At 44.2% G+C, this 13,299-nt stretch overlaps 1 protein-coding gene across 3 annotated transcripts in view; it reads right to left on the minus strand.

Moving 5' to 3' along the window:
- Nucleotides 1-13,299, minus strand: part of LOC310639672 (cohesin subunit SA-2-like) — a 109,044-nt gene that overhangs the window by 14,936 nt on the left and 80,809 nt on the right. For all 3 annotated transcript variants that reach the window (XM_083361501.1, XM_083361500.1, XM_083361499.1), the window contains 2 exons: nt 12,564-12,729; nt 11,561-11,712 (listed from right to left, as the gene is read on the minus strand). In XM_083361501.1, the coding sequence (XP_083217627.1) occupies nt 11,561-11,712; nt 12,564-12,729 (318 nt within the window). The remainder of the gene's footprint in view (nt 1-11,560; nt 11,713-12,563; nt 12,730-13,299) is intronic.

Raw genomic sequence — 13,299 nt, forward strand, 5'->3', positions numbered from 1 at the left:
TTCTATCCATTCTTTCAGTGATGGGATTACTGGTTCGTTTGGGATTAGTTCTGGCATGGGGTTGAAACTTTGACCAGTAGCTATTTGAAAAGGAGTGTAACCTGTGCTGGAGTGGACTGCATTATTATAGGCAACTTCTGCGAAAGGGAGTATGTCCGTCCAATTCATTTGCTGGAAATTAATAAAGCATCTTAAATATTGCTCAAGTACGGAGTTAGATTTCTCTGATTGACCGTTCCCTTGAGGATGATAACTAGATGTCAGTCCCTGAGTTGTACCTAAAAGAGATAAAACTTCCTTCCAAAATGCCAGCATAATTTACACTCGCCTATCACATATGATTATTATTATTATTATTAATTTTATTTGTATACCGCCCTTCTCCCGAAGGACTCAGGGTGGTGAACAGGGCAATACGTATTAAAAAACAAGATACAAAAATTAAAAACGATTAAACAAATGCCCATGAATAAGTTAAAACACATTAAAATAGATTAAAACAGATTAGTAAAACCCAACCCCATCCCATCAGGCCAGGCCAGCTTGTTCGAAAAGGTAGGTTTTGAGATCGCGCCGGAAGGAGCAGAGGTCAGGTGCCATCCGGAGCTCAACCAGAAGATGGTTCCATAAATCCGGTGCGCCCACAGAGAACGCCCTCCCCCTGGGGGCCACCAGTCGACATTCTTTGACCGGTGGCACCCTGAGGAGGCCCTCTCTGTGGGCACGTACTGGGCGGAGGGAAGTTGACGCCGGCCGCAGGTGCTCCCCAAGGTATTCCGGACCCATGCCATGTAGGGCTTTGTAGGTCATTACTAACACCTTGAATCCCACCCGGAAGACAACTGGAAGCCAATGCAGCTCACGGAGCAGAGGTGTAACATGGGAGTGTCGGGAAACTCCCAACACAACTCTCGCGGCTGCATTCTGTACCAGCTGGAGCCTCCGAGTGGTCTTCAAGGGTAGCCCCATGTAGAGCATTGCAGTAGTCCAGACGAGAGGTCATGAGGGCATGAGTGACCGTACGTAAGGCATCCCGGTCTAGATAGGGCCGCAACTGGTGCACCAGGCGAACCTGAGCGAAGGCCCCCCTTGTCACAGCTACTATATGGTCTTCTAGAGAAAGCTGTGAATCTAGGAGGACTCCCAAGTTGCGAGCCCTATCTACAGGTGGTAATAACTCACCCCCATAGAGAGAGATGGGATATCCTGAATATCCCGAGATGCCGGTACGCACAGCCACTCGGTCTTGTCAGGGTTGAGTCGAAGCCTGTTCCTCCCCATCCAGACCCGAACCGCCTCCAGGCAGCGGGACATCACTGTCCTATGTGACAGTGTGATGCCCTATCACTGGGGTGGTTTGGGGTCGAAATGAAAACTCCAAAACCACGAATGATCTCACCCAGCGGTTTCATGTAGATGTTGAACAGGAGAGGCGAGAGGACCGACCCCTGAGGGACTCCACAAGCGAGAGGCCTCGAGGTCGACCTCTGCCCCCCTGCATTGGAGTGCCCCATACAATCTGTAAATATGCTGCACGAAAAGTTTCACTAAGGCTTTTGCGGTGGGAATCTTTTGGCAAGGGATAAAGTGCACCTGTTTGGAAAACAAGTCTGTGACCATCCAGATTACAGTATTCTCATTGCTTTCTGGTAATTCCACTATGAAATCCATGGCTGTTTCCCTCCGGGGCACTGAGGGATTTGCCACTGTTTGTAACAGTCTGGGCGATTTCCCTTGCAACCTCTTTGCAGTTGCGCATGTTGGGCAGCTGGCAACTTTCTATGTCCTTTTTCATGGATGGCCACCAAAATTGCCTTTTAATTAAGTGTAATGTTTTTACAAATCCAAAATGCCCTGCTGATTTTGTGTCATGGCAAAGCTGCATGAATGTGACCTTCTGGGTGGTTGGTATATATAACTTTTCCCCCACCCAAGGGGGAAAAGTTTGTACACACGTGTCTATTTTTCTGGAACCATTCATATGTTTCCAAAGTTTTTCGGAATTCAATTCTGGTTTGGCTACCCAGCTGCGGTTTTAACTTAGCTTGGGCTCTGGTAATTACTGGTGCTGCCAGTTGTGATTCCACCATAAGTGGTTTAGAATCGGTGTCTTGCGTGCTGTTATATTGGGGCATGCGAGATAGTGCATCTGCAAGGAAGTTCTTTCCCTCAGCAAATGCTTGAGCGTAAAGTGGAATTGGTGAAAATGTTGGGACCAGCAGGCTTGCTTGGGATTGAGCTACCTGGGTGTTTTCAAGGCTTCCAGATTTTTGTGGTCTGCCAACACCTGAAAAGGGATTTTATTCCCTTCAAGGAACTGGCGCCACGTAAGTAATGACCAATGTATCCCGTATGCCTCTTTCTCCCACATGGGCCAGTGCTGTTTTGGTGAGTTTCTTGGATGTATACGCGCAGGGTTGCAATACCCCTTCATCGTTTTCTTGTAATAGTACAGCCCCCACTACCACATCACTTGCATCCTCCTGTATTACGAAGGGCTTATCCCTATCTGGGTGTCCTGCAGAAAAGAGTCTCTTTAATCTCTCAAATGCCGCTTGGCATCCCATTGTCCATTTTAGTGACTGGCTAGGTTTTACTGAGGATACTCCCTTCATTTTTAATAAGTTCGTGAGGTGCAGGGCTATCTGGGCAAATGAGGGGATGAATTGGCGGTAAAAGTTTGCGAAGCCCAGGAAACTTTGCAGTGGCTTTCTTGTGCAAGGTAGTGCCCATTCTAATAGTGCTCTGACTTTCTCTGGGTCCATTTCAATGCCCTGTGGGGATATGCGATAACCCAGGTAGTCTATTGTTTCCTGGTGGAATTCGCATTTCGATAATTTGGCATATAAGTAGGTAGCTCGCAGTTTCTTTAAAACCACTCTGACTAGGTTGACATGTTCTTTTGTTTCGGTGAAGATAAGGATGTTGTCTAGATAAACCAGGACCCTCTTTAATAGGTGCCCCCTTAGTACCTTGTTGATTAATTGCATAAATACTGTGGGGGACCCTTGTAATACAAATGGCAAAACTTTGAATTGGTAGCACCCCATTGGGCAATTAAATGCAGTTTTCCATTCATCCCCTTCCTTAATTCTAACGTGGTAATACGCTTCCCTTAGATCTAGTTTAGTAAAAAAAAATCCTTTCGAGAGGTAACATGTCCTTCGTGAGGGGTAAAGGGTATAGGTTTCTTTCACAGATTGTGTTCAATAGGCGATAGTCAACGCATAAGCGTAAAGAGCTGTCCTTCTTCTCTCTAAAGAAGACTGGAGCGGCCACTTTAGGCTTCGCTGGCTCAATAAACCCCCTTTCTAGGTTTTTCTTTATGAATCTTTCCATTTCCTCATTCTCCTTTGGGCTCATGGAGTATAACCTGGGCTTTGGGAGTTTTGCCCCGGGTTTGAATTCTATGGCACAGTCCGTGGGTCGGTGTGTGTGGGGGGAGCTCCTCCTCCCTCTCCTCACTGAAAACTTCAGCAAGATCTCTGTATTCCTCTGGTATTTCAGGTAGACCCTTTTCTTATCCCATGGATGCTTTTTCCGTTTTTAATTTTGATAGATCCCCTTGGGGTTTTAAGTCTTTAGTCTTTCCCTTTGGGAAATTGATTTCTGACATCCTCCAATTTACCCAGGGGTTCCATTTCTTTAACCATTCCATCCCTAGGATCATCGGGCATTCCATGGGTCACTACAAACTTTATGTCTTCCTCATGGTTCCCCAGAGATAGGTGGACTGGTAAAGTGGCTAGGGCACCTGGCACCTCCCTTGCTATGGACCCATCTAACTGGCCAAATGAGATTGGTTGTTCTAGCCTTCTCAACGGAATGCCCAGATTCCCCACTAGTGTTGGGCTAATAAGGCAGTGGGTGCAACCAGTCTTTCAAGGTTTTCAACTTGACAGCTTCAGGCATGGAGGGAATTAATATAGTCACTGTCTTGAGGATGGGTGCGATGGGTCCACTTACCAGGAGTTCACCCTCCAACCTGTCATCTGAGGCATCCACTGGCTCTGCGGTATAGGCTGGAATTCCTTCCCCGCGTTGGGCAGAGGTTGGGGATTCCACAGCCTCTATCACTCTCATGGCGGATTCTTTTGGCTTTGCTGGGGATTTCCTGGCTTTGCTGGGTTGTACTGGGGGGCTTTCAAGTGGCATTCTATGGCTCGATGAGCCTCTCTCCTGCAATTGAAACAGTCCGTTGGCTTCTTGGCCATAGCCAGTGGCTTCGCTGGCTTGTGCTTCGGCTCAGGCGTTGAGTGGCTCCATTGTTTTCCTCGACAGTGCCTCTTCAGTAGGTCAATCTCTGCTTCCTCTGCAACGACGTACCATTTGTTGAGTTGGTGTGGGTCCCCCTGGGGCAGGCAAGCATCATACAGGTCGTAATTTAGGCCGTCTTTGAATTTGCTAAGAAGGATGTCTTCCAGCCAGTTCAGCTTGCTGGCAATGGACCGGAATTCTTGCGTATATTTGGCTACCGGGCGTCTGCCTTGCCTCACCATTTTGATTCTTTTGCAGGCTTTGCAATTGGCCAGGGGGTCCTCAAATTGCCTTCTCAGAGAGGACATGAAACGGTTGAAGTCGTTGAGCTCTGGGGCATCAGAGTCATGCAAATTCACCACCCAATCTGGGGCCAGTCTGTCCAGAGCAGATTGCACGATCCGGATATGGGCTTTGTCACTAGGGATGTGCTGGCTGTATTCTTCCATGTAGTTGAGGACTTGAGTTAGGAAAAACCCCAAGCATGTCGGCTCCCCCTTGAATTTTGCATCCAGCGGCAGGAGTCTTTGAATGGATCGGTGCCTTCGTCGTTGGTGGTAGTGTCTTCCATCCGGATCACCATCTGCGGGTCGGCGGGGAGTGGGGGCTGCTGAAGTGGTCACTACTGGATCAGTGGATGTCCCCAGGACTGCAGGTTCCAATTCCCCCTCAGTGTCTCTCCAACTGCAGCTCCAGGTACTGGTGCGGCCGTGGGGCTCAGAATTCTCCTCACCTAGGCAGCCAAAGGCTCTTTTCATCAGCTTGATAACTTTCTCTAGAATCCAGTTAATGTGCTGTGCCCAACTTCCTTCCTCTTCGCTTACGTGCAGGGATTTCTCTATCTGCTGCTTCCATTATGGTTGGTTGGGCCCCCGTCTCAGGGTCACCTTTCTTGATTTCTTTTCCCACTCGCTTTTCTTTTCCAACACCCATTGATCACTGAGGTTTGTGGTTATGCATCTCTACCACCTCTTCTCCTGAGGAGTATGACAATTCAGATCCCGACAGCTGGCAGGTTTTCAGTTGGGGAAAAGAGGAATAGAGGAAATGAAAGTAGTAAAAACCCCATGCATACCCGCCTCCCTCTTAGTAGTATGACAGAATCCAGGAGATAGTAAGAATTGGTTTTAAATCAAAGAAGATAGATAGAAATGAAATATAACTGGATTCTGACATAATGTTTCAGGCATGTAATGTTCTGCATACTATAAATATTTACAGCACAAACTACCCTATGACTGGACAAGTAGACAGCAATGTCCAAATTCATGTCTACAATTTGGATAATCAACATTTTGCACCCATATTGTTGGATTTTAATTTTCTTCAGCCCTTGAAAGCACAATTATGGAGCTAGAAGTTGTAGTTCAAAACATATGGAGGGCATATAGTTGTCTACTCCTGATTTACAGCCTTCCTACCTTAGGTTATTTGTCACATAACTTTATTCTATTTATGAAATAGCTAATTTGTTTAATTCAAAATCAGATTCAATTAATTTTACTGGAATACATTGCCAATAAAATATGCTTAGAATCATATTTAAAACAACACAAAACCCACAGAAGAGCAAAGAAGGAAAGGCTGACAATGTTTGGATGATCACATAAAGATGAAAAAAATATTCCACTCAATACTATTGTACTGAAGATCTACAAATCTTCAGTAGAAGTCATGATGCATGAACCGGTGCTATCAACACACAAAGGACAAAGTTATATAATTTGCATCATTTACATCAGAGTTCCCCAACCTTTCTGGCTTTCTGGACCACACGTGGCCAGCAAGCATTCATGTGCAGTTCCATTTGTGCGAATTGCATGCACATGCGCCTGTCGCTCGCGCAAATGGAGTGTGTGTGCATATGCTCACCCATTGTTCACACAAGGGTATGTGTGCGTGCTCAAACACCATTTCCACAGCCCGGTTGCACTGCCCAGACGTTGGGGACCTCTCATTTACATGACACCATTGTAGCACGCATGATGTCACTTTTTCCTTTCCCCCCCGCCCCCACCCATTGTACAAAAAAATATGTTTCCCTTTTCAAGCATTCATATTGGATATAAGGAGTATGCTTCCCTTCAAAAATAACAGGTTTCTAGGCTTTCATATACCAAAGTTTTTCTATAACACAGTGTGCATGTGTTACTTCACAGGTATGTGTCAGGACCCCTCAAATAGATTTGCCTTCAGTTTATTGCTTACAGTATGTCTATGTATTCTTTTGGGGGGGATGCCATTCTGTTGGGAGGGGGCTGATTGATTGGAGGAATGTATTTGCCTTGCTCTGCTTTGCCCTCCCTGCATGTGAAAGGAATGTGGCTTTAAAACATGTGTCTTATCTCCAGATGATGGAGCCTGGGACAGTTGGGAAACAAAACTGAGACCTTGAAAAGGGCGCTAAAGCACTAGGTTCTCAAAACAACCTAGTACCTATGGATTGGCTGGATTTCAAATGGACAGTTGGACATCGGATGGAGGAGACCTGAATGGGTTTTTTGATGTAACCTTTTGCACGCGAAATCTTCAGATTGCTTTGCCTTCCTGCTACCACTAAATCCAATAAAAGTTCCTTTTGAAACAATGCCTGTTTCAAAGAGTTCTGCTTCCTTCAGAGATCTAGTTGAGACAGGTCCTTACATAAAGCAAGGTCTGCAATAATGCCCAACCTGGGCAGGTATGTGCCCTACCATGGGGGGCCATGCACAATATGTCTCTAAATGGCAGCAAGAATGGAGAAGCCAGGACCGAGGATTGGAGTGAGTCAGCTACTCAGGCCTGCCCCAAAGAAGGCACCTCAGGTTGGCTGGAGGAAGCCGCTGCCCTGGAAGACTCCATGAAACCGAGATGGTCGCTTGGTGTCGGGAAGAAAAGACTGGGAAGAAAGAGCCCAAAGGGTAGCCTTCACCCAGAGAGGCCGGAAAAAGACTCAGAAAAAAAAGTTGAAGCTGCTTTCCGATGATGAAGAGATGGACAAGTAGTCAGACCAGATGGAGGGGATCCTAAAGCGAGTCATGCAGTACATGGTGGAAGCATGCGAGGACCTAAAGCTAAATCCCTGGGGTGCCCAGAAAAGGAATGACTGGGGAAATTGAGCACAGAGGAGAAACCACAATTATTGCAATGATGGGGGAGGCAATGGGCTCAAAGGAGATGGTGACAGCTACCCTGATGATTCAGCAGCAAGGAGTCCCCCTGGAGAGCCCAGACCCATGACAGCCCAGAGATAAGACTCCTCCGAACGAACCAAAACTGATTCCACTGGGAGTGAAATTTAATGGGGACCCCCAACAGTTGGGGTTCCTCCTGGCTCACATTCTCACATACATGCGAGTTTATGGGAGGACCCTGCCCAATGATGCAGCCAAGATTAGAGTCATCACCCCAGCCCTGGAAGGGGCTGTGGCCAGATAGATCACCCTACACAACTGCAATGCTCCTGAGTTCTGGAACTTTATCTGATTCATGACAACACTGAAGCGCTGGTTTGAAGATCGCTTGGTAGACCGGAAGGCCTGAGATCGCATACAAATGGTAAGACAAGGGCGTCAACCAGTGGCCAAGTATATGAAAGAGTTCCACAACATAGCATGCCGCCTCAACTGGCCTGAAGACATCCTGTTAAGCTGTTTCCAAGACGGATTAAATGATGATCTATACAACGCATGCTTGTACGATTGGTGCATCCTGGTCAAAGTAGTGGAAATTGATCAGACCCGGAACCAGTACCACACCGGGAAACCAGGAAGAAGCAAGTAAATCCTCCCCAAACCAGCTGTGATCAACCGCCTGCTTCAAGTGTGTCAAGGAATGCCATCAGGCTATAGAATGCCGCAACAAAGCTCCAGCCAAGAAAATGGATCACCACTCCGGGAGAAAGCCAAGCAAGCCTGCTTAACACTCAAAAGACACAGCCCTGAAAACCACCGAGGTTGTGGAGCTCCCCCAAACTCCAAAGATGGAGGGTAGAGCTCCGACCCCACCAGGTGACAATCAGGGATGTCAGAGAGTGACTACGATCACAATTCCTTGGTAAGTGGGCCAATCGGCCCCATAACCATGCCCATAGAACTATCAGTTTCAGGCACGGGCAGGAAAATGCCCTCACAGCATGGTTGGACTCAGGAAACACCCAATGCCTAATAAGCCCAAACCTAGTCAGGAAACTAGGGGTTCCCCTAAGGAGATTCAGACCCAATTGCTTTTTGCCAGCTTGATGGGTCAGTGGCAAGGGGCATCCTGGCAAGCTTTGCCACCTAGCCCCTAGGACTAATCATGGGAGGCCACTCAGAGACTTTAGCCTTCATCATGGCTCCCAGCATGGAATGGCTTCTGGTTTTGGGACTGACCTGGTTAAAGAAGTGGAACCCCCTAATCGTTTGGAGAGCAAAGCTATTAAAGTTCCCAAAAAAAGAGAATCCCTCCCCAGGGCATGCATGATTATAAAGTAGAGGACTCAAAGCAAGAGTTGGCGTTGGTGCTGAGTAAGCAAGAGATGTAGAGCATTCCAAGAGAATACTGTGATCTGGCCAAGGTTTTCAGTGAGAAGAGGTCGGATGAGCTTCCCCCTCACCGACCTACAAACTGTACAATTGAGATCATTCCAGGGGCTAAGCTACCAATACCAAAGTTATATTTTATGACCCCCAGGGAGTTAGATGAGCTACGAAAGTTTATCAACAAAAACTTAGCCAGCGGTTTTATTCAACTGGCCAGACCCCAGGTGGCAGCCCCAGTTCTATTTCAGGAGAAAAAGGATGGGTCTCTTCGCCTATGCATTGATTATAGATGTTTGAATGTAATGTCAATGGAGAATATGTATCCCTTGCCCCTCATGAGAGACATGCTGGCTCACCTGTCGAAAGGGAAAAAATTTTCAAAGTTACACCTGCGGGACGCTTACTATCATATCAAAATCAAGGAAGGGGGTGAATGGAAAACTGCTTTCAACTGTCCCCTGGGGTATTTCCAGTTCAAGGTGCTCCCCTTTGGACTACAGTGGGCACCAGCGGTGTTCATACAATTGATTGATGAAGTCCTCCATGGTCACCTGTATAAGGGGGTTTTGGTGTATTTGGATATCTTGAACTACACCAAGACCAAGGCAGAGTATGTGAAGCTGGTTAGAGCAGTCTTAAACAAACTCTGCTCTGCCAAACTATATGCCAAAGTCTCAAAGTATGAATTTCCTAAGGACAGAATTGAATATTTGGACTACCGCATTTTGCATGTGATGGAGTCAGAGAAGGTGTGGGCTGTCCTGGATTGGGCCCCTCCCCGCACCAGGAAAGACTTACAAAGTTTTCTGGGATTTGCCAACTTTTACAGACAATTTATCCCCTCATTTGCACAGATTGTGTTCCCCATTACAAATCTGTTGAAAACTAAGAGAAAGTAAACTGAAGCCTAGCCAGCCATTAAAATGGACCTCAGAATGTTAAGCCGCATTTGAACAACTTAAAGAGACTTTTTCCGCAAAGCCGGTGCTGAAGCACCTGGACCCAGAAAAATGTTTGTGATTCAAGCTGATGCTAGTGATGTTGCTGTAGGTGTGGTACTTCTTCAGAAGAACCAAGAGGGTCAGTTGCAGCCCTGCACTTACCGTATTTTCCGGCATACAAGATGACTTTTTAACCCATGAAAATCTTCTCAAAAGTTGGGGGTTGTCTTATACGCCCAGTCATCTTATATGCCGGAAAATATGGTATACATCCAAAAAAATTAAATGAGACTGAACAGTGGTGGGCTGCTTGGGAGAAGGAAGCTTATGTGGTGCGATGGGTCCTCCTAACTTGGAGGCATTTTTTAGAAGGGAGTAAAATCGCTTTTCAGGTCTGGACTGATCATAAAAATCTCGAAGCGCTAAAAACCCCTAGGAAGCTGTCCCCAAACAGGCCCACTGGGCCCAGCACTTCCACCAATTTAACTTGTCCATCTACTATTTGCCAGGGGGGGATTTCTAGCAGATGCTTTGTCGAGAATGCTACAATATAACATTACAAAATCTCTATTTTTGCCACACCAGTTGGTAGCCCTGGTCACGATAAGAGCACAGACTAAGAACTCTCTGCTGATTGATAACAAAGTGGTTGGGGAGTTCAAAAAGGCGCTAGAGAACAATGAGTGATTTCAAGCCCATAAAAACCTATGTACAGTGCAAGACGATCTTGCCTGGGTCTATGAACCAGAGACTAAAGATCATACAGGTCTGCCTTTACTCAAAGTTAGCGGGTCACTTTGGGTTTGTGAAAACTCTCCACTTACTTAAAAGACGATTTCGGTGCCCTTCCTTAAAAAAGGACATTGAAAGTTATGTAACTAGTTGGCATACCTACGCAGCGGCTAAACGAAGGCAAGGGAAAACGCCAGGTCTCCTACAGGTGGTGATGAGCCCTTCAGCACCCTGGAGAGAGATTTCTATGAACTTTATTGTGGAGCTCCCCAAAAGTGCGGGTAACACTGTCATTTGGTCATTACTGATTTGTTCTCCAAACAGGCCCATTTTATACCATGTCAGAAGATCCCAACTGCAAAAACTTTGGCTAAATTAGTTGTGCAGCGTATCTATCGACTACCTAGGGCCCCACAATATTATATATCAGATGGGGTGTCCAATTCACTTCTAAGTTCTGGAAAGCCTTTCTGGATCTTCTGGATTCTAATCAAGGACTGTCATCTAGTCATCATCCTCAAATGAATGGAGGGACAGAACGAATGAACTCTGTTCTAGAACAATACCTTAGATGTTTTATTAATTATCAACAAGATAACTGGACTGATTTGTTACCATTTGCTGAAGTGGCCTAATACAATGTGGTGCACTCCAGCACCAGTTTCACTCCCTTCCAAGTGGCTAATGGAGTTTCCTCCCTATGCCTGAATCACCTGCTAATGAACCTGCCATTCCTTCCCTCAAGGAGTGGGTACACCAGTTGCAGAACATTTGGCCTGTTGTTAGAAAAGCTCTGGACGAAGCCAGGGCAGCATATAAGGCTCAGGCAGATAAAAAACAGATGCAGCCTAAATGGATGCAGGTCCTTACAGTATGGTTGCAATACATATAAACTTTATCAGAAATTGCAAGATTTCTTTCCATGCAGGTTTATTTTTGAGTGAAATAACAAGTGTTTATGAATAAAATAAACATTTCTCCAGTTATCAAATTGATCCCTCATAAAATCTGTAGTCATCTGTTTATATTGTGACCCATGCATCAATTGAATAACATTCATGTATTTACCAAAAAATCAGAGGTTAATTTTATAGTGCTTGGTAGACATCAAGGGGAATATGCCATTACCTTCATATAATGCTTATAGATTTCAGCAGCAGCTGTTATGTCAACAACATTACAGATGATCAATTTGCAATAAGCTGCAAGGAGGCATCGCTTTAAATGTAAAGCATCTAGCTTCTGACTTTCCTTTACTTTCGTATCACTTTCTTTCAAATCTGTAGAGAGGAGTTTGGTTAGGTTTCATTCTAAAATGATAATGAATGATGTATTTAAAAAACAACAGATGCTCAAGTATTTCATCATTTTTCTAAACCATCATAATCACATCACCTTAAATATACTTCCAACAGAAGTGAATATATAAGCTGTGGGTTGAACTGTGGAGTGCTTAGTATCCTGTGAGCTTGATGGTTTGTTTGCAAATTGCATCAGTGTGCACAGATGTTATCTAGTCAGGTAATGAAATTTCTGTAAGTGAATAACCAAGCTCAGAAAGCATGAAAAATTCCACACTTATAAGTATTTCTCTGCTTTTTAGATAAAAGGTTTTTCTTTGCAGACATCATAGTGTTAGTTCTTCACTTGCTATTAGAAGTAGTCCTCAAATAACTTCAATTGGGACTGGAATTTCATTTCTTTATGTGATGAGTCATCACGTGACCAGGCTTGATTTGACAACCATTTTACTGTGGTTGTTAAGCAAATGACCACGATTAAGCAAATCACATGGTCATTAAGAGAATCTGCCCTCCTCAACTGATTTTGCTTGTTGGAAGCTGGCTGGAAAGATCACAAATTGCAATCATGTGACTGCGAGATGCTGCAACCATCCTAAATGAACAAGTCTAATGTTTTTGATTCATCTGTTTAATTATGTTTTCTTCATCTAGTCTTAGGACATTTTAGATCATATTTATGCAGAAATATTACAGTTTCAAAAGGATTCACAAACTTTTATGCATTACTTTAACTATCTATCTCGCTCTGCTTATCCTGAATGATGGAATACAAAGTGAAAGAAGCAAGTATCAGCAGCAAAATGCATTTCCTGAAAAATATTGCTGACCTTTGGTTGCTTCATCTTCCTCTCCAAAAATATGATCTCGAATAAATAAGAGCATTTTTGTCTGAAGAGATGTACTGGGAAAGTATTCCAGTAATCCAGCAGCACCATTACTGCTTGAATCCTGATGATTTAGAATTAACAGCAGATCACACAGTATCATAAAAGCCTATAGGTACAAACAACAAAAATGATTTAGACATTTTTAAAATATATATATTTTTATAATTTCATTATATTATTTTGCCTTCCTTTTTCAATTAACATGCAAAGTGAACTAATTCTAAACCGAAATTGAAATTGAAATTATAGGGATCACTGGTTTTTTATGCAATGCATATTATTTGTATAAATATATATTAAACTTACTAAACATTTGCATAAATAATATCTATAATCAAAGACAATGAGTACTCTAATCAAAATACATATCATAGAACTTTGTATAAAGATGCTGCTGTTTAAAAAAGTACTGATATTTCCTACAATTCTTCACTTCATAACCACCATTATGTTTTTTCCGTTAAAAGCAAGAATTTAGGAGAGGCTTTAAAACCCAATGAATTAATGGTTCAGCCCAACAATTACAAAACAGTTGAGATTTGTGGATATGAGATCTCCTTAGAGGTTTCATAAAGTTCTTTGGGAATAATAACCTATTCAGAAATTATTGTCCTCCTGAGTAGACCTATATTCTTATTTAAATTATGGACATATCAGTTGCACTAGAGACAGAGAT

Source organism: Vipera ursinii (genome assembly GCF_947247035.1).
Source record: "Vipera ursinii genome assembly, chromosome: 4".
NCBI classification, from domain to species: domain Eukaryota; kingdom Metazoa; phylum Chordata; class Lepidosauria; order Squamata; family Viperidae; genus Vipera; species Vipera ursinii.